This window comes from Pan paniscus, chromosome 10, assembly GCF_029289425.2.
Source record: "Pan paniscus chromosome 10, NHGRI_mPanPan1-v2.0_pri, whole genome shotgun sequence".
In the NCBI taxonomy this organism is placed as follows: domain Eukaryota; kingdom Metazoa; phylum Chordata; class Mammalia; order Primates; family Hominidae; genus Pan; species Pan paniscus.
The window spans coordinates 38,334,994-38,355,711 of NC_073259.2; the positions used below are offsets into that span (position 1 = coordinate 38,334,994).

The 20,718-nt window shown below is 46.3% G+C and overlaps 2 protein-coding genes across 3 annotated transcripts; one reads left to right on the forward strand and one right to left on the reverse strand.

The window, feature by feature from the left end:
- On the reverse strand, positions 1-20,718 carry RAB5B (RAB5B, member RAS oncogene family). Of its 2 annotated transcripts, none has more exons than XM_003824952.5 (6): positions 20,592-20,718; positions 7,585-7,839; positions 4,612-4,763; positions 3,906-4,028; positions 3,257-3,350; positions 1-2,612 (listed from the first exon to the last, which is right to left on the reverse strand). In XM_003824952.5, exons 2-6 carry the CDS (start codon positions 7,745-7,747, stop codon positions 2,497-2,499), a joined length of 648 nt encoding a protein of 215 aa, XP_003825000.1. In that variant the 5' UTR covers positions 7,748-7,839; positions 20,592-20,718; the 3' UTR covers positions 1-2,496. The 2 variants fall into 2 exon arrangements, with proteins under 2 accessions (XP_003825000.1, XP_008976887.1); XM_008978639.4 differs by lacking the exon at positions 20,592-20,718 and adding an exon at positions 20,392-20,411.
- LOC103787156 (ras-related protein Rab-13-like) lies at positions 12,442-14,763 on the forward strand. Its single transcript, XM_034935685.3, has one exon. The coding sequence runs from the start codon at positions 13,672-13,674 to the stop codon at positions 14,281-14,283; it is 612 nt and encodes a 203-aa protein (XP_034791576.1). The 5' UTR covers positions 12,442-13,671; the 3' UTR covers positions 14,284-14,763.

The window sequence follows — 20,718 nt, forward strand, 5'->3', positions numbered from 1 at the left end:
CCCTTTTCTTTTTTTCCTTTTTTTACTTACATTAAATACATCGGTAAATCAGCAGTCGCATTCTGTTACCACGATTGTTATGTTGGGAGAGGAAGAAAGGCAAATGCTTTCTTAGAAGCAAAACAAAAACAAAAAACCACAACACCCCCCCTTAAAAAAACTGACCAGAAGAAAAAAATGAGCTGGGAAATAAACAAAAGAAAACTAAGATCCCCAAGCCCAACAGAGCTCAAAGGAAGGCAGAAGAGGTGGTAGGAAGCAGAGGGAAGGCAGCCGATAGGCCCAGAAGCTAAGGCCAAATCCTGTTCCTATGGGGGTGGGGGAGGGAGAAGCCTGGGGAAGTGGTTTCCCAGGCCCAAGATAATGAAACATCTTCACTCCTGCTCCAAGGGGGAAAGCTGCACAGAGAAAGAACTTCATTTCTAGAAGACTTTGGAAAGCCATACTAGTTCTTCCACTTGTAAAAAGGATGCACTGGGTGCTATGGGGGGCCAGTGGCTTCTGGGAAAGGAAGGGGGAAATGTGTGTGTTTCAGGGCCATGGGAACTAAGGCTGCCCCTGGAAAAGGAAGGGAATTGAGGCCTAAGTGGAAGAACCTAAGCTGGGTCCTTCAGAATCTCAGCTTCATAGATTTCTCAGCTGTTCTGGGATAGAAGGCAGTCTGCAAGCCAAAAGGGCAGGAAGGTTCCAATCCTAGGTCACTGTGACCTTTCCTTTCTTTCTTTCCCAAAACTCCGGGCTGGAACAAGGAACTTAAAGTTCTCTTTTGCCTTGATGGCTTCTCAGAGACATCTTAAAACACCTGATGAAGGATATGAAGAGAGACTAGAGATTTAGAAAGGACCAAGGTCCTCTGATAATATGAGCCAGTTGTAAGGTACCTTCAGTGCCGGTCATTCCCTCTCCACAGGAACAGGTGGTATGATACGAGGGCACCACAGGAGGCCTCTGTGGTACTAGCCCCTATTGGTACATGGATTAAACCACTGGTTGCATGATGGGGAGGTATGGGGGGATTAAGGATGGAGGGACTAAATTCAAGATATTAACAAAGGAGCAAAGAAACAGGGCCTGATGGGAGGCAGAGGATAGAACAGACTGTACAGTGAGAATAAAGATCATACCTATTTACAAGGAAGTAGAAAAGACATGGTAATGGATATCAAATTGAGTGTGAAACCTGGGAAAGGACAGAAAACTCCTCCCTTTTGCCTGACCTCCTTTTTACTCCCCTACCTTGGCCTGTGCTATCCTGAGACACTCCCCAATTGCTCAATTAATTCTCCAGGAAAGGCAAACCTATAGTCAATAGTTAGCTTGGCAAGAATATAGGTTAATAATTAGAGTTGGAGGAAGCTAACAGTGGAGATAGGACTTGAGTAGCTGCCACTGGTAGTCTTATCTATAACCTCTCCTCGAACCTCTTATTAACCTCAGATTTCATTGAATTAAAAAGAAGGTGGGAGGGCAAGTAAATCAATCAAAACTTCCATAAAACAAGTACCCCAACTGAACTACCATCAATTAAAGTGCAAACTGCAGGGGTATATGGTGGCTGGGGCTGAGGCCATCTAAAGGCCAGAGGGGAAAAAATGCATATGTATAAATCAGAGGATGGGTACCAGAAACTGTCCCTCCTCCAATCAGATCACAGCAGAGCCAAAGACGCAGGCAACCAGTGAAAATTCTTTGGAAGACTCTGGGGTCCAACCCCCACGATTAGGGGAAACGCTACCTAAGAGGCTGCGTGAGGGGAAACTGGGCCTTTGAAGAGTTACAGAGCCACAGTTGACACTGCACCTCCACCACCGCCCAGTTAGCTTACAAGGCACCTCCTGCCTGGTGCCTGAGATCTTGCCTCCCCATTCTCACCTCTACCTAGGAACACCCTCCACAAGGCCAACTCATGGATACCGCAATGTTTTCAAATATGAGAAACTCCAACCAAATAAAAACAAAAAGGAAATGTTTCCTTACTCCCTCCTGCTCTGAGCTTTATTCTCCCCCAGGGCCCTTAATGTAAATGAACTGGAAACCTCCTTCCTCAGTTCCTGGGTTCACCACTTTCTGCATCCTGGGGAGAGGAGAAAAGAGGCTCAAGAACAGGGATTGACCAAAAGCAGAAGGGGAAGGGACAGCAGTCAGAAGTGTTTTCTGAAAAAATGGGGAGGAACACTAGGGAGGAGGAGAAAAGATACGTAAGTCGCTGTCTTGTACCTATAATACAAAGTGAAGAAAGTTTGTTTTGGAAGGTAAGTCCTGGGGGGAGTTGACCCCCAAGCCCCAGAGTAGGGGGTAGGAGGCCAGTGGCAACAGCTGCCTGGTGTTTGTTGCTGAAGCGTTAAAAAGTGCCATGACGGAGCTGTCAGGAGGCAGCCCTTGGGAGCCAGGGCTCAGTGTGCTGTTACCGTAGGGGCTGTGTGCTGAGGGGTAGGGATGGAGGTTATTTCTTAGCTCTTGTGCTAGCTCCATACTTGTTTGCTGCTAGCCACCCCCTCAGTTGCTACAACACTGGCTCTTGTTCTGCTGGGACTGTTCATGGAGATCCACACCCCGGCTTCGGCCTGCTGCACCTCCCAGATTCTGGGGTTCACTCTTTGGCAACTTCTTAGCTAGAGATAAAAAGAGAAGAGAACAAAGTATGGTAGACTTTACTTCCCTACCCCTCTGCCTCCACCCCCCAAAAATGGCTACTGAGTTGGGGAAAAGGGAGAATTTGAGAGATTAAAAGAATGTTCTGAAGATGGGAGGGTTCACTATTTGCAAACTTTTTTTTTTTTTTTTGAGATGGAGTCTTGCTCTGTTGCCAGGATGGAGTGCAGTGGCACAATCTCGGCTCACTGCAACCTCCACCTCCCGGGTTCAAGTGATTATCCTGGCTCAGCCTCCCAAGTAGCTGGGACTACAGGTGTGCGCCACCACGCCCAGCTAATTTTTGTATTTTTAGTAGAGACGGGGTTTCACCACATTGGCCAGGATGGTCTTGATCTCTTGACCTCGTGATCCGCCCGCCTCGGCCTCCCAAAATGCTGGGATTACAGGTGTTAGCCACCACACCTGGCCGGCAAACTTACACATTGAAGACAAGGGAGCTAAAGCTGCAGCCAAGGATGGAGGTCATAACAGAAAGTTAAGGTATTTCCATACCTAAAGTTTTTGCAAAAGGAGATACTCGCACCTATCCTTGATTTGGGTTAGCTATAATTTTGCCTATAAACGAGGGAAAAAGGGGGACCTCAGGATGTTCTGACCTTACCTATTGCCAGGAAGAGATCATTCACGTTCATAGCCGTCTTGGCTGAAGTCTCCATGAACAATAAGCTGTTGTCATCTGCATATGCCTGGGCCTCCTGCAAGGAGTGGGATGTATTAGCGCTCAGAATGTAGGGTGGGAACGAGTATTGCCTTTCCACTCCCATGCAGCACAACAGCTAGGCAAAATCCTAGGTTCCCTCCCCTTAATTAATACCCCTTTGAGCCAGCTAGCCTAGATGCATAATTTAATGACAACTCCCTCAAGATGACCCCATGTCCACTCAGTCCAACACACAAATGTCAGAAAGCTTAATTATAGGGGAGAGGGTAAGTTAGTTGGGGGCTTTTGGGTTGTGACACTTGAATAGTCCCTTACCACAAATTTAATTGCTCCCTCCTTCCTGTTTTCACACTGGTACCCCCACAGCTGGTACTTCCCTAACCCTCTGCTCTGGAGTTTTCTCCTGACTCCTCTGAAAATCTCCTGGCTGTCATTAGGGTCACAGTGTTGCTGTATTTAACTTGGTGTAGAACTGGGGAATGAGACAATGAATGTCCTCAGTTGACGTTTTCAGAGAGGGCTGGTTTGGAAAAAAAGAGGTCCCAGGAACAGAGGAAGTGTTAGAGAGGAACTCCACGGGCCACCTTACTTCATACTCCACCATACGTTTGTTGGCCAGGTCAGCTTTGTTCCCTGCCAGGGCAATAACGATGCTAGGACTGGCCTGTCGCTGTAGTTCCTTCACCCATGTCTTTGCTCGGGCAAAGGTTTCCTAGGAAAACATGAAGAGAATGAGTAGGCTGGAATGACTGCCAATCCATATCCATCACCTTTTAAAATGAGTCTCAAAATTCACCTCTTCTAGGTGGTCTTCCCTCAGTGAAACCACAGGTCTCTGATAATTCATTATCTGTCTTCTTAGCACTTGGAAGCATAATTTGTACTCTTATTTGCTATTTCAAGAACCCGTTTTCTGCCCCCTTACCCCCTGCCCCAAACTAACTCCTCTAAATATAAGCAAGGACAGTCTTTTTTCTTTTTTTTTTGAGGCGGAGTTTTGCTCTGTCGCCGAGGCTAGAGTGCAGTAGCTCGATCTCGGCTCACTGAAACCTCTGCCTCCTGGGTTCAAGCGATTCTCCTGCCTCAGCCTCCCAAGTAGCTGGGACTACAGGCGTGCACCACCACGCCCAACTAATTTTTGTAATTTTAGTAGAGACGGGGTTTCACCATGTTGGCCAGGATGGTCTCAATCTCTTGACCTCATGATCCTCCCGCCTTGGCATCCTAAAGTGTTGGGATTACAGGCGTAAGCCACCATGTCCAGCCAACAAGGACAGTCTTCTTAGCTCACTTACCTGATTAGTAATGTCGTAAACCACGATTGCAGCTTGGGCACCCCTGTAGTACATGGGGGCTAAGCTGTGATATCGCTCCTGCCCAGCTGTGTCCCAGATCTCAAACTTCACTGTTGTGTCATCTAGACAAACGGACTGGGTGAGGAAGGCCGCTATGGATGAGAGAATGGAGGGGAAGATGCTGTAAGTGGGAGGATGAATGGGAACATCCCTCCCCCCTTCAAAATGTAACTGCCCTACACTAAGACCAGTCACCACCCAGGATAGTCAGCTACAGGAAAAGGTTTTGAGTTCTCCTTACATGTAAGTCTTGGAACCAGGATTAAGACTGCCCTTGGCTAAGTCCTTCCTGCCAGAAATGTCACTAGCTAAGGAATGGGGGTACATCATAAACTAAGAGGGACAGAAGAACTGGCACTTATACGAGTCATCCTTCTTCTAACCAAAATAGGAGAATAACAAATGACAGAGAAAATAGCTTCAGATAAAAGTCACATCAAGAATTAATTAGAAGATTGGGCTGGGCACGGTAGCTCACGCCTGTAATCCCAGCACTTTGGGAGGTGGGGGCGGAGGCAGGTGGATCACCTGAGGTCAGGAGTTCGAGACCAGTTGGCCAACACGGCAAAACCCGTCTCTACTAAAAATACAAAAATTAGCCAGGCATGGTGGTGGACACCTGTAATCACAGCTACTCGGGAGGCTGAGGCTGGAGAATCCCTTGAACTTGGGAGGTGGAGGTTGCAGTGAGCCAAGATGGCGCCACTGCACTTCAGCGTGGGCAACAAGAGCGGAACTCCGTCTCAAAAATCAAACAAACAAACGCAAACAAACAAAAGAATTAATTAGAGGATTGGCTGGGCGCAGTGGCTCATGCCTGTAATCCCAGCACTTTGGGAGGCCAAGGCAGGCGGATGGCTTGAGGTCAGGAGTTCGAGACCAGCCTGGCCAACATAGTGAAACCCCGCCTCTACTAAAAACACAAAAGTTAACCAGGCGTGGTGATGGACGCCTGTAATTCCAGCTACTTGGGAGGCTGAGGCAGCAGAAGTGCTTGAACTGGGGAAGCGGAAATTGCAATGGGCAACCACTGCACCACTGCACTCCAGCCTGGGCAACAGGGTGAGACTCAGTATCCAAAAAAAAAAAAAAAAAAAAAAAAAAGAATTAATTAGAAGATTTTAAAGCTTGATGGCAAGTCCCATCATTATCAATATTATTTGGCTGTTACTTTTTCATATAATCTGCTGCAGGTCCAGGAATACATTTCCAAGATGACTAATAAAAAGGGGAAAGAGGCCAGGCACGGTGGCTCATGCTTGTAATCCCAGCACTTTGGGAGGCCGAGGCGGTTGGATCACTTGAAGTCAGGAGTTTGAGACCAGCCTGGCCAACACGGTGAAACCCTGTCTCTATAAAAATATAAAAATTAGCCGGGCATGGTGGTGCGTGCCTGTAATCTCCGCTGCTCAGGAGGCTGAGGCACGAGAATCACTTGAACCTGGGAGGCAGAAGTTGCAATGAGCCAAGATTGCACCACTGCACTCCAGTCTGGGCGACAGAGACTCCGTCTCAAAAATAAATAAATAAATAAATAAAAATAACAAGGGGAAGGAATAATATGGAAGTTCTCATAAAAGATCCTTTATTGAATTAGCACCCTTGGGGTAGTAGTGGGGAAAAGGTAGCAAAGATGAGAAAGGCAGACACCCTTTGTATTTTGCATTAGTTCCAGCCTCTATTTTACCAGATTTTTTTTGTTTTTGAAACAGTCTCGCTCCTTCGCCTAGGATAAAATGCACTGGCGTGATTTTGGCTCACTGCAACCTCCGCCTCATGAGTTCAAGCGAGTCTCCTGCCTCAGCTTCCCAAGTAGCTGGGATTATAGGCATGTGCCACCATGCCCGGCTAATCTTTGTTGTTGTTGTTGTTGTTTTGTTTTTTTGAGATGGATTTTCGCTCTAGTCACCCAGGCTGGAGTGCAATGGCGCAATCTTGGCTCACTGCAACCTCCATCTCCTGGGTTCAAGCAGTTCTCCTACCTCAGCCTCCTGAGTAGCTGGAATTATAGGCACGTGCCACCACGCCCAGCTAATTTTTTGTATTTTTAGTAGAGACGGGGATTTCACCTTGTTGGCCAGGCTGGTCTTGAACTCCTGGCCTCAAGTGATCCGCCTGCCTCGGCCTCCCAAATGCTGGGATTACAGGTGTGACCCACCATGCCCAGCCTATTTTACCAGATTTTGATTTTTTTTTTTTTTTTTGGAGATGGAGTTTTGCTCTTGTCGCCCAGGGTGGAGTGCAGTGGCGCGATCTCGGCTCACTACAACCTCTGCCCCCCGGGTTCAAGTGATTCTCCTGCCTTAGCCTCCCGAGTAGCTGGGATTACAGGCGCCTGCCACCATGCCTGGCTAATTTTTTGTATTTTTAGTAGAGACAGGATTTCGCCATGTTGGGCAGGCTGGTCTCGAACTCCTGACCTCAGGTGATCCGCCCATCTTGGCCTCCCAAAGTGGTGGGCCACTGGGCCCGGCCTCTGTTTTTATAAAGGGTTTCCATTTCTGGGGAAAAGAATGGGACTAAGAGGGCCAACTTCATAATCAGGTCTTATATCTCTTTTCAAAAGCCTTACCGGCCCGGCCTGGTGACTCATGCCTGTAATCCCAGCACTTTGGGAGGCCGAGGCAGGCAGATCACCTGAGGTCAGGAGTTTGAGACCAACCTGGCCAACATGATGGTGAAACCCCCTCTCCACTAAAAATACAAAAATTAGCCAGGTGCCACGGTGTGCACCTGTAATCCCAGTTACTCGGGAGGCTGAGGCATGAGAATCGCTCGAACCTGGGAGACAGAGGTTGCAGTAAGCCAAGATTGTGCCACTGCACTCCAGCCTGGGTAACAGAGCAAGACTCCATCTAAAAAAAAAAAAACCCTTACCAAACATTCAATCTCCTATTACCCCAAGGCACTCACCTCCAATGGTGCTCTCCTGGTACTCATGGAACTGCCCTTTGACAAAACGTAATACCAGGCTTGACTTTCCCACTGCAGATTCTCCCAGCAGGACCAATTTGAACTGGCAAATTTTGCTGGCCTGGGGTTGCCCATTGGGCCTAGCTGTGCTTCTGCTAGTCATGGCCAGATTATCAGAGTGGGAAAGGGTGGAGGGAGGGGGATACTGTAAAGGGGGGAGGGGGAAGGGGAGGGGATTTCCAGGCTTCAACACTCCTGCAAGAAAAAAAAGTGAATAAAATTAAACATACGTCCATTGAAGCTGCAATCGCTTTTCAGAGAAGGATAGAACCTCTTCATTTCCTTGCTTCTATGAGGACTTAGCTCTGAGAAGGTCCCAGGCAGCTGATCCTCAGTGGTAAGAGTTGGGAAGAGCAAAATAAGAACTGCTTCTGGAGTCTGCCCTACCACATAATCTCTAACTGCCAAGGGAGCTGAAATAGAGAGACTGAAAACTGAGAGTTTTTAATTCCCCAGTAATTCCCCACCAGGTCTTCAAAGTTTTTTGTTTGAGTCACACAAAGTGATCAACCTTTAGCTGGCCTGAAGAATATCCAGATCCACCCACCGGTACCCTAGATCCCCAGTATCTCCTTGGCATCCTGGTGCTGTGCTCTTCTTTTCCTTTTCTTCTTTTTTTTTGAGACGTCACTCTTGTTGCCCAGGCTGGAGTGCAATGGCACAATCTTGGCTCACCACAACCTCTGCCTCCCGGGTTCAAGCAATTCTCCCACCTCAGTCTCCCGAGTAGCTGGGATTACAGGCATGCACCACCACGCCTGGCTAATTTTGTATTTTTAGTAGAGACGGAGTTTCTCCATGTTGGTCAGGCTAGTCTAAGAAGTCCTGACCTCAGGTGATCTGCCCGCCTTGGCCTTCCAAAGTGCTGATATTACAGGCATGAGCCACCGTGCCTGGCCTTCTTTTCATTTTTCCTTAGCTTTTTGTCAAAATGAGAGATTTACTCTAGGGGTGTGAGATAAGAGTCACCACTCCTAAGGGCAGAAGGGTAGCTGCTGCTGTATCCTTTATATATGACCGGTCTCCCTGATAAGACATTTCTAAAGATCTAACCAGGGTCCCATTGCCACAAAATCTATCCTTTCTCATTTTTGGTTGAAGGTAAAGAGAGAAATACAACCAACAGATCACATTCATTATCAACTCTTTGTTTCATTAACAACTCTTTTTTCACTTTGTTTCTGCCATCTTTCCAAATCTGAAAGTCTATCAAGAATCAGTAAGCTTGACCTACTCTCAACTTGCAGCTGTCTTGCTGGTGCCTAGAGATTAGATTACCCTCCACACCAAAGGGGCCTAACAGCTGTAGCCCTCCAAATTAGAGGCAGAGAAAGGTATACCTTCTAAAGACATGCAGAAGTCTCCAGAGGATGGTATAGGGGGTAAGTCTGCAAGCAATCAGTATTTGATGAAAGAATACACTGAATCAGCTCCTCTATCTTCTAAGAGGGCTAAGAAAGCTGCTGGTGGGGCAGGGAACAGAGAGAAGAGTTGGGACTTTGAGATTCTAATCGTCTAAATCTGAATACATTTCATCATCCTGACTCTGAGCGGAAAGGAGCTATGAAATTCAAAGGGAAGTTAGCATGGGCAGAGCATGCAAAAACCTCTCTCCCAAACCTAAGCATTGCTTGAGAGTTGTACTTTGCTTGTTCAAATTACTCTTTCGCTTTTCCAAAGCAGATCCTAGTGACTTCACAGACATCATACTCTATGGCATATGTGGGGAAACATCATTATTTTGTCACCACAATTAGTGGGACTGGAGTTAAACTGGGGTTAAAAAATTTCAGTAACCCCACTTACTAGATCGTAAAGACAGAAAATCATACAGGAGGCAATTCAGAGGAATAAAGGCTCTGGAGTCCAATTCTCCACGTTTGTTTTTCAGCTCTACTGACTAGCTATGAACCTTGAGCAAGTCACTAAATATATGTGTGCATTCATTTCCTCATCTGTAAAATGAGATAATAGCCTTATAAGCACCTACTTCATAAGGGTGTTGTAAGGATTAAATGAGATAATGCATATAAATAACTAAAGTATTTTAAGTATTTGATAGATACTAAGTGCTAAATAAATATTAAGCTACTAATCATTACTAATATGATATAAAGAGAATTTCTCTACCTCTCTAAGCCTTACCTTCTACCTTTGTAAAATGGAAAAAATACCATCCTCATAGCTACAAATAATAAGTGAAAGATGTGTTTAGCATAGTGCTAATAGCTATTAAAATATATCTCAATATTAGTTGTTATCAATATATTCCTAAAAAGCAGCCACAGCCTGGGTGCAGTCACTCATACCTATAATCCCAGCACTTTGGGAGGCTGAGTTGGATCACCTGAGGTCAGAAGTTCGAGACCTGCCTGGCCAACATGGTGAAACCCCGTCCCCACTAAAAATACAAAAAAAATTAGCTGGGTGTGGTGGTGCATACCTGTAATCCCAGCTACTCCAGAGGCTGAGGCAGGAGAATCGCTTAAACCCAGAAGGTAGAGGGTGCACTGAGCTGATGCGCCACTGTGCTCCAGCCTGGGTGACAGAGCGAGACTCCGTCTCAAAAAATAAAAGGCGGGCACAGTGGCTCACGCCTGTAATCCCAGCACTTTGGGAGGCAAAGGCAGGCGGATCAGGAGGTCAGGAGTTTGAGACAAGCCTGGCAAACATGGTGAAACCCCGTCTCTACTAAAAATACAAAAATTAGCTGGGCGTGGTGGCGCGTGCCTGTAGTCCCAGCTACTTGGGAGGTTGAGGCAGGTGAACTGCTTGAACTTGTGAGGTGGAGGTTGCAGTGAGCTGAGATTGCACCACTGTACTCCAGCCTGGCGACACAGCAACAGCGAGACTCAGTCTAAAAAAAAAAAAAAAAAAAAAAATTAGCCGGGTGTGGTTGGTGGCCGGCATTTGTAATCCTACTCGGGAGGCTGAGGCAGAACTGCTTAAACCCGGGAGGCAGAGGTTGCAGTGAGCCGAGATCGTGCCACCACACTCCAGCCTGGGTAACAGAGCAAGACTCCACCTGGGGTGGGTAGGGGGGAGATGGGGGGCAGGGAAGAAGCCACAATATGAAAGTGGTACAGAGAAAGAAAAAGAGAAAAAACAGGCCTGGCAGAGCGGCCCATGCCTGTAATCCCAGGGGTTTGGGAGATAAAAGGGGAAGCCTTGCTTGAGGTGAGGAGTTTGAGACCAGCCTAGGCAACATAGCGAGACTGAGTCTCTAGAAAACATTTTAAAAAATTAGCTGGGCATGGTGGTATGTGCCTGTAATCCCAGCTACTCCAGAGGCTGTGGTGGGAGAATCACTGGAGCCCAGGAGTTGAAGGTTGTAGTGAGCTGATTGCACCACTGCACTCCAGCCTGGGCAACAGAACAAGACGCTGTCTCTGGAAAAAAAAAAAAAAAAGAGAGACATAACTAAAGGGTAAAGAGGAAGTTAGCAAAAGAATGAGAGGTGAGAACTCAAGGTCCCAAAGTAGACTAGATTAATACAGAGGAACATGACAATTACTTTGATTCTACTGGGTATTCTGTAGTCCCCTTGGTCAGTCAGTCTTAAAAATTCAGATATACATGTACCATTTTATGATTAAGTTTTCAATGGCCTATGATGAAAGGATCAAAATAAAGATGATACAGCAAATTTTTCATAAAGCTAAATTTATTCAATTTAAATGAGTATCTTTAATTATAACATTTTAAAATTTATTTTCCATTTTTAGAGAGAGTCTCACTCTGGTGTTTGAGAGGTCAGGAGTTTGAGACCAGCCTGGCCAACATATAGTGAAACCCCATCTCTACTAAAAAATACAAAAATTAGCTGGGTATAGCGGCACACGCCTGTAGTCCTAGCTACTTGGGAAGCTGAGGCAGGAGAATCGCTTGAACCCAGAGGGCAGAGGTTGCAGTGAGCTGAGATTATGCCACTGTACTCCAGCCTGGGCAACAGAGCAAGACTCCGTCTCTCAAAATAAAAAATAAATAAAAGAGAAGACAGGTGACACCATAATAAAAAAAAAAGGACAGATGATAAGCTGATCAAGTTTCCTTCAGGTGACATATATATGCTATACTCTCAAGAAACAATAGAAAAAGTTACTGGTTTTTTCAACTTACTCCCTCACATTTTTATGTATTTCAAAGCATGTGATCCAAGGGGTAGAATATTAAGCCTCAATGTTACTACTCTACAATACAGGAAAATGTGGGAGTTAGAATGGACTGAATTCTCATGGCTAAACATATCACTTGAGCTCTGGGGGAGTGTAAAGACAGGAAACAATTGCAGACACGCTTGAGTTGCAAAGTCTCTGTCACTAACTCTCAGAGATGGGAAGTCAAGCCAGAGCCCAGCTGTGGTCAGCAAGCTTTCTTGCTACTAAGCAACCTTGGATTCTCAGAGATCAGTAACTACTGACTTAGAAAAGACTACCTCGTACCCTAATATGTAGCCTTAAGAGTATGTTCTGGCTGCACATCATGGTTCACGCCTGTAATCCCAGCATTTTGGGAGGCCAAGGCAGGAGGATCACTTGAGCCCAGGAGTTTGAGACCAGCCTGGGCAACATAGTGAGATCCCACCTCTGAAAAAGAAAGAATATGTCCTGCCTTCTTCCCTGTTCACAGCAATTGTTGAGCCACCTCTAAGCTTTGATCTTTAATCTTATCATGTTTATAAGGGTATCATTTTAAAAATATAATAGCTAGACTCTCAAAAGTTCTGTGGTACAGAAATGAAATAATACATATAAGATTCAATTATTTATTTTCTATTCTCATTTTTTCCCACAAAAATACTAATTTTTTTTTTTTTTGGTAAACCAGTCAAGTGGTATGATGATTATTACCTTCAAACCCGAGACAAAAAAAAGGGAGATGGGGCAGGTTTCTCTTCCTTTCAACCTTTTTAGCTCAGAAGAAATCAGATTTAACTTCCCTTAGAAGTGCAGCTCTGCCGGGTGCAGTGACTCATGCCTGAAATCCCAGCACTTTGGGAGGCTGAGGTGGGCGGATCACCTAAGGTCAGGAATTCAACACCAGTCTGGCGAACATGGTGAAACCCCGTCTCCATTAAAAACACAAAAATTAGCCAGGTGTGGTGGCTGACACCTGTAATCTCAGCTACTTGGGAGGCTGAAGCAGGAGAATTGCTTGAACCTGGGAGGCAGAGGCTGCAGTGGGTCGAGACTTCGCCACTGCACTCCAGCCTGGGTGACAGAGCAAGACTCCATCAAAAAAAAAAAAAAAAAAGAAGTACAGCTCTACAAGAATGACTTATAAAATGACCCATTAACTAGGGAGGATTGAGGCCTGACCATGGGTTAGCCCACTAGATGCAGGAGACCCATGGAGGATGTTCTTTAATGTGGGCAACTCTCCCAAGCATTGCAGCAAAGTAGGCATAACAGTAAAAGTGTCTTAGCAGTCCCAGCTAGAGTAAGACTCCATTCCTCAAGCCCCCTTCCACTTGTTAGCTTTGAGTCCCTAAACCAAATACATATGAAGCCTCCAGAAGTCTATCACCTATCAACAGACACAGAGTTCTCGGTATATATAGCCACTGGAGTCCAACCCAGTACCAAGTTGTCAGCCTTAAGGTCAGTCAGGCAGATCAGAGCCAGTCTAGAGGTCATTTAGTCCAGTCTCTATATTTTATAGGTGAGGAAACCGAGACACATACAATTAGTCAATTTGGGCTAGGCGTGGTGGCTTACACCTGTAATCCTAGCACTTTGGGAGGGCGAGATGGGCAGATCACCTGAGGTCAGGAGTTTGAGACCAGCCTGGCCAATGTGGTGAAAACCTGTCTCTACTAAAAATACAAAAATTAGCTGGGTGTGGTGGTGTGTGCCTGTAATCCCAGCTACTCAGGAGGCTGAGGCACGAGAATTGCTTGAACCTGGGAGGCAGAGGTAGCAGTGAGCCGAGATCACACGACTGCACTCCAGCCTGGACAACAGAGCGATTCCGTCTCAAAAATAAATAAATAGCCCCACCCCTCCCCCGGCTCCCCCGGTGTCCGCCATGGCCAAAGCCTACGACCACCTCTTCAAGTTGCTGCTGATCGGGGACTCGGGGGTGGGCAAGACTTGTCTGATCATTCGCTTTGCAGAGGACAACTTCAACAACACTTACATCTCCACCATCGGAATTGATTTCAAGATCCGCACTGTGGATATACAGGGGAAGAAGATCAAACTACAAGTCTGGGACACGGCTGGCCAAGAGCGGTTCAAGACAATAACTACTGCCTACTACCGTGGAGCCATGGGCATTATCCTAGCATACGACATCACGGATGAGAAATCTTTCGAGAATATTCAGAACTGGATGAAAAGCATCATGGAGAATGCCTCAGCTGGGGTGGAGCACCTCTTGCTAGGGAACAAATGTGACATGGAGGTCAAGAGGAAGGTGCAGAAGGAGCAGGCCGATAAGTTGGCTCGAGAGCATGGAATCCGATTTTTCGAAACTAGTGCTAAATCCAGTATGAATGTGGATGAGGCTTTTAGTTCCCTGGCCCGGGACATCTTGCTCAAGTCAGGAGGCCGGAGATCAGGAAACGGCAACAAGCCTCCCAGTACTGACCTGAAAACTTGTGACATAAAGAACACCAACAAGTGCTCCCTGAGCTGAGGACCCTTTCTTGCCTCCCCACCCCGGAAGCTGAACCTGAGGGAGACAACAGCAGAGGGAGTGAGCAGGGGAGAAATAGCAGAGGGGCTTGGAGGGACACATAGGTAGATGGTAAAGAGAATGAGGAGAAAAAGGAGAAAAGGGAAAAGCAGAAAGGAAAAGAAGGAAAAGAGAGGAAGGGAGAAGGGAGAGGAATGAATTGAGGAAGTGAAAGAAGGCAAGGAGGTAGGAAGAGAGGGAGGAGGAAAGGAAGGAGAGATGCCTCAGGCTTCAGACCTTACCTGGGTTTTCAGGGCAAACATAAATGTAAATACACTTATTTATTCTGTTACTAGATCAGGTTTTAGGGTCCTGCAAAGGGCTAGCTCGGCACTACACTAGGGAATTTGCTCCTGTTCTGTCACTTGTCATGGTCTTTCTTGGTATTAAAGGCCACCATTTGCACAAAAAATAAATAAATAAATAAAAAATAAAATAAAATTAGTCAACTTGTCAAGTGTTACCATACAGCCAACTGCTAAGCAGTAAATGTAGGACTCCTAGTCAGGTACTCCTGCCTCTTATACCACTATACTTCTTAAGGAAGCAGGAAATGCTGAACTCTAAAGAGAACACCAGGACAGGATCAAGAGCTTAGACTGGATAGAGTTCCTGCCTCTATTCAGTTTAGGTAAGTACTTGCTTTGGGACTAAAAACAAATTAAGAAGACCCAGGCCTTCCTTGGCAACTGGGATGCAGTCCCATATCTTTCTGACAGAAGAATTAATTCATCACTACTCTTTTCTAGAAGGTCTATGACCAACCCCTGCCAGGACAGTTGAAATAGAAGCAATTCAATGAGAGGCAACAGGAAAACAAGCGGTAACTTTTGCAGAATTTGGTGGGCCCTGCGATTAATGTGAGAGTTTTACTAAGTAGGGAAGATAGAGCAGAAACCAGTAAATACCTTCATCTCCCTCTCCAACTCTGTTTAAACCCAAGTCACCAAAATCTTGAAATGAGAGTTCTACCACTTGGCTCAGCTCTTCATTTTGTTGATCCAGTGTTACCCAATGAGTCATTGGATTAAATGAGATTCCTTCCACATCTCGCACCCTTTCCCTTATATTTCTCCAAGAGGCAAAAAGCATACTTACCTCTTATCAGTATGGTAGTACAAACTCCCTATTATTGACCTAGGTAAGATTGGAATGCCCATCCCTACTTGTCTGCCTAGCAAAATTCTATATATCTCATAAGACCAAGCTCAAATGTTACTTCAGTGAAATTACATAATCACCCTCTCCCCCACAGAATTAATCATTCTCTAGAGGCCCGTAGGGTCCCACAGTATTAAGACTGTATTTCTGGCCAGGTGTGGTGGCGCACACCTGTAATCCCAGCACTTTGAGAGGCCAAGGCAGATGGATCACTGGAGGTTAGGAGTTCGAGACCAGCCTGGCCAATATGGTGAAACCCCGTCTCTACTAAAAATACAAAAATTAGCTGGGCATGTTGGCACAGGCTTGTAATCCCAGTTACCCAGGAGGCTGAGACATGAGAATTGCTTGAGCCCGGGAGGCGGAGGTTGCAGTGAGCACAGATTGCACCACTGTACTCCAGCCTGGACAACAAAGCAAGAATCCGTCTCAAAAAAAAAAAAAAAAGACTGTATTTCTATAATAGTATGTATCACATTATCACAGTATATAAATTGTGTCTGTCTGCTCTGCTAAACTATGAACTTCTTTAAAAGTGGGAGTTTCTTTATCTTAAAATCTTCAGAGCACAGCATGCTGCCTGATCCCTAGTAGGTGCTCATTAAATGCTCCCTAAATTAAGGCTAAGTAATTCTACTTCTCTCCCCCAATCAACTCCTCCCTTTCTGTACCATCTGGACAGATCTTACTCAATTCCATTTGGGTTCTTTTTTTTTTTTCCTGAGACGGAGTCTCGCTCTGTCGCCCAGGCTGGAGTGCAGTGGCGTGATCTCGGCTCACCGCAAGCTCTGCCTCCCAGGTTCACGCCATTCTCCTGCTTCAGCCTCCCGAGAAGCTGGGACTACAGGCGCCCACCACCACGCCCAGCTAATTTTTTGTATTTTGTTTAGTAGAGACGGGGTTTCACCGTGTTAGCCGGGATGGTCTCAATCTCCTGACCTCGTGATCCACCCGCCTCAGCCTCCCAAAGTGCTGGGATTACAGGCGCGTGCCACCGCACACGGCCCCATTTGGGAATATTTTTAATAGGCCTCAGAGAATCAATTCTCTCCCTGGCTCCTCTGTGATCTCCCTTGGATGGAGGGCCCCCTTGGGATCTTGCCCACAAGGTACTATTGCAACTCGCATGGGCTAACTGCTTTTCCTGTCACCCGTTACTATGCCTCAGATGGCCTAATCACACCCAGTATGTGGCCCTCCCACCCAAACACTGAGGCAACTATAGCTAAAAACAAAGTTCGCTGAATTTTCAGTTGATGTTGAATGGTCAAAAGCTTTGGGCCACTATCTATTAATTCCTGACTTGAGAAACACAAGTTTAAAAAAAGGAGCCATAACACCACAGAACCAGGAGACACTCTGAAAAGGTACCCACTGTCCCTGAACAGAAGCTACAACCTTGCCCAGAAATGTACACATACTTTGTTCACCTGGGTAGCTCCTTATTCAGTTCAGTTACTGTTGAGTCAATGGCTAAATCTTTCCCAAAACACTTGTGGGAAGTGGGAGTATACCATGTAGGGTTTTATGGTATCCTTCCTCCAAGAGGGCTGCTGCATTTCCTTATTATAAGTTCATTGTCTCACACTTTGGTTACCTTCCAATCTGAAATGCTTTAGGATTAGGGAGCAAACTATACGCTTGCTTCTTCTACCCTATGCCTCCTTCTCAGAAGTAAAATTCATACCAATAAGCAATATTTGCTCCCAGGTAAAGTAAGAGTTAGAAGATATGAGGTATGTTATGCAGTAGGGATTGTCCAGGAAAAAAATTTTAAAAGATATGAGGTATGACTTGAAGGGCAATGGGAAAGCTCTCTTCTCCAAATATATTTTTGCAACTCCAGGTCTATGTATGAAATTCCTGATTGATAATTCTACTCCTAAACTCTCTCTTAGGATGCAAAAAACTGTTGGAAAAATTAGATAGGATTAAAACACACACACACGCACACACACACACACGGCCAGGCACGGTGGCTCACTCCTGTAATCCCAGTGCTTTTGGAGGCTGAGGCGCGTGGATCACCTGAGGTCAGGAGTTCGAGTCCAGCCTGGCCAACATGGTCAAATCCCATCTCTACTAATAATACAAAAATTAGCTGGTCGTGGTGGTGCACGCCTGTAATCCCAGCTACTCTGGAGGCTGAGGCAGGAGAATCGCGTGAACCTAGGAGGCAGACGTTGCAGTGAGTCGAGATCATGCCACTGCACTCCAGCCTGGGTGACAAAAGTGAAACTCCGTCTAAAAACACACACACATACTCCTACACAACTGTCTCTAGGACGGGCTTGCAGGTGAGAAAAGTTCCTTGGGGGAAACAACCGAGGTTTCCAATGGGCGCTGTACAAAGGCTGGGTACAACAGAGGGCTTTTAAAGCTAGTAAGGACAAATTCAATTAATAAGGTGGTAGTATGAAATGCCCCAGCTGTACTCTGACTCTGAGATTTAGAGGAAAACCGATTTCAAATCCAGATAAGCTTGGAGCTTCTCAGATCCCTACAGAAAGACACACACTGTACTCCAGCCTAAGTGACAAAGCAAGACCCTGTCTCTAAAAATAGAAGAAAAGAAAAGAAAGACAAATACAGGGGCCTCTTAGGAGAACCATCATCATCATGGATAAGAAAGGGATAGTCAAGTAATGTGAACATGCAGAGACCATGAACATCCAGAGACCATGAATTTGAGATAAGGGTCTGAAATTCCTTTCTTTAGCAGAGATGCCAACAATTATCCCAACCAAAATGATCCTTTCTCCCCATAAAGTTTTGTTCCATCTCTTTGGGCACTTCCTAGGACACCCAGCACACAACTTGGGGTGTGTGTGTTTGTGTGTGTGTGTGTACTCAAGGTGAATAACACACAGTACAGCCCTCTGCTTGTCGGACTTGGTAGAAGACAAAATGAACTGTGAAAGGAACACAATAAATAACAGAGTATCATCCCAGAAGGGAAAACTGCAGAAAGAATAAGACTAGAGTTTGATGAGAACATGAAAACACAATTGCCTTTTGTGACACATCCCCCAAAGCAAAGCAAGATTAGTCTGATTTGCTGTCTCTGATCCTTGACCTTCCTAAATGAAATATGAATAAGGTATGTGTGGGAGGATTTATACTTCTTAAACTGCTGTACACCTTCCATATTTTAAAATATGTACATATTAACTTTTGTAATTAAGAAATGTAGTGATGGCTGGGTGTGGTGGCTCACGCCTGTAATCCCAGCACTTTGGGAGGCCGAGGTGGGCGGATCATGAGGTCAAGAGATTGAGACCATCCTGGCCAACATGGTAAAACCCTGTCTCTACTAAAAATACAAAAATTAGCTGGGCGTGGTGGTGCACACCTGTAGTCCCAGCTACTTGGGAGGCTGAGGCAGGAGAATCTCTTGAACCTGGGAGGTGGAGGTTGCAGTGAGACTCCGTCTCAAAAAAAAAAAAAAAAAAGAAATGTAGTGATAAAATATATTGGTAGAGAAGCAGAAAAGGAGGAAGTACAGTAAGGGAAAATCCAATAGGCTCCAATCTATGAGGGACTAAGAAGGCTAGCAGACCATTAAAAATATGTGGGGAGGAGGGTACTCCACTCCTCTGCTTTGGCAATCTTTGTCTTTTTTTTTTTTTTTTTTGGAGACAGGGTCTCATTCTGTTGCCCAGGCTGGAGTGCAGTGGGAAGATCATGGCTCACTGCACCCTCGAACTCCTGGGCTCAAGTGATCCTCCTGTCTCAGCCTCCCAAAGTGCTGGGATTACAGGCGTGGGCTACTGCACCTCTGTATCTTTTTCTCTACTCACCATCTTCCCCAGATACTTCATAGTTTGACCCAACTTTCTAACAGCACAGAAATCTGGGCTTTTGAAGTAGACAAAGAACAAGGGGTGATGCCAAGCTTTTGAAATGGAATTTCTCACTCTTCCCCAAATCTCTTCCTCAGTGATATCACCGCATAGTTTCGGACCTGTTAACTCCATTACCTGCCTGGGAAATACCCAAGTCAAGTCTAAGTCCCACAAAAGTTTCACCAACTATGATCAGAAGATCTCCTGATGGCTGAGGATCTCTAAGCCCCTTTCCCATGTAGATAATGAAATAGATATGAAATAGATTCTCAGTTCTAGGAGACATGGTATTCGCTATAGACCACATTATTAAGTGGGAAAGAAGTGGACAAAACATGCCCCCAATCCAACTTCTTAGCTCTTTCATAGGACATGAAACAGTAAGTTAAGAAACAGACTGCAGTATAGACCAGCTATGAGGCCAACAGAAAGTGTAGGGGCTGAGTTTGGAGCAGCCAACAGTCATGGAAAAAAAAAATTACTTTGATCTTCATCCCTACCCTGGGAGTTTTAAAAAGCTTCAAATTACCACATCTAAACACTAAAGGGAACAAAAGAGTGTGTACTCCCAAGACCCAGAGCCCCCAGCCCACCCTTCAGCATTCCCAGAAGTTCCCATAACTGATACCAGGCCCTGCTTCCATTACTTCAACTACCTTAGTCTTCTAGATTAATACAGCCTTCTTCATTTTCCCCAGTTCTCCCTCACTGAACCCAAATCTCTCTCAGCTCAACACCATAGCACCCTCAGTTCTTTTTACAATAGGCACTTTCCCTGAAAAGAACGCTTCTTACCCAACTAAGAACCCTTCTCAGGCCCTTCCAATGAACCTTTCTGCAGGGACCCAGCCCCATTCACCCCCGGGGCTCGGGCGACAGGTCTGGCCCTCCTCACCTCCCGGCAAATGGGCTTACCTCACCCGCTGCCCTGTTCCTTTCCCCAGCTCCTCCCTCTTCAGCGCTGCTTAATGAGGCCTGCCCCTGCCCTCACTCAAGCTCCAGGCCTCCAGCGCCCGGCCCTCGGCCTGGCCGCCGCTACAGTCCAGCCGCCTTCCCGACTCACCAACTTCGGGGTCCCAGGCCGCCCAGTCCCCTCCTCAGCGACCCCCATTAGGCCTGCCGGGGCCCGGCCCCCTTCTCCCCTCTCCGGTGGGCCACTCTAACCCCTCGCTTAGGACCAGACCCGCCTCCGCTCTCAGGCCAGGCTGCTCTCATCTCCCGGGCGCTTCCGCCCCTGCCCTTTGGGCTCCATCAGCTCGGTACCTGGGGCTCCGTCTCCCCCGTCGGCCCCAAGCCTGTGTCGAACAGACAAACAGCTGCAGCTCAACCAAACCCTCCTGCCCCTCCTTCTCCTCCTCGCCCTGGGGCGGGGCTCCAGCCAATAGCTCGA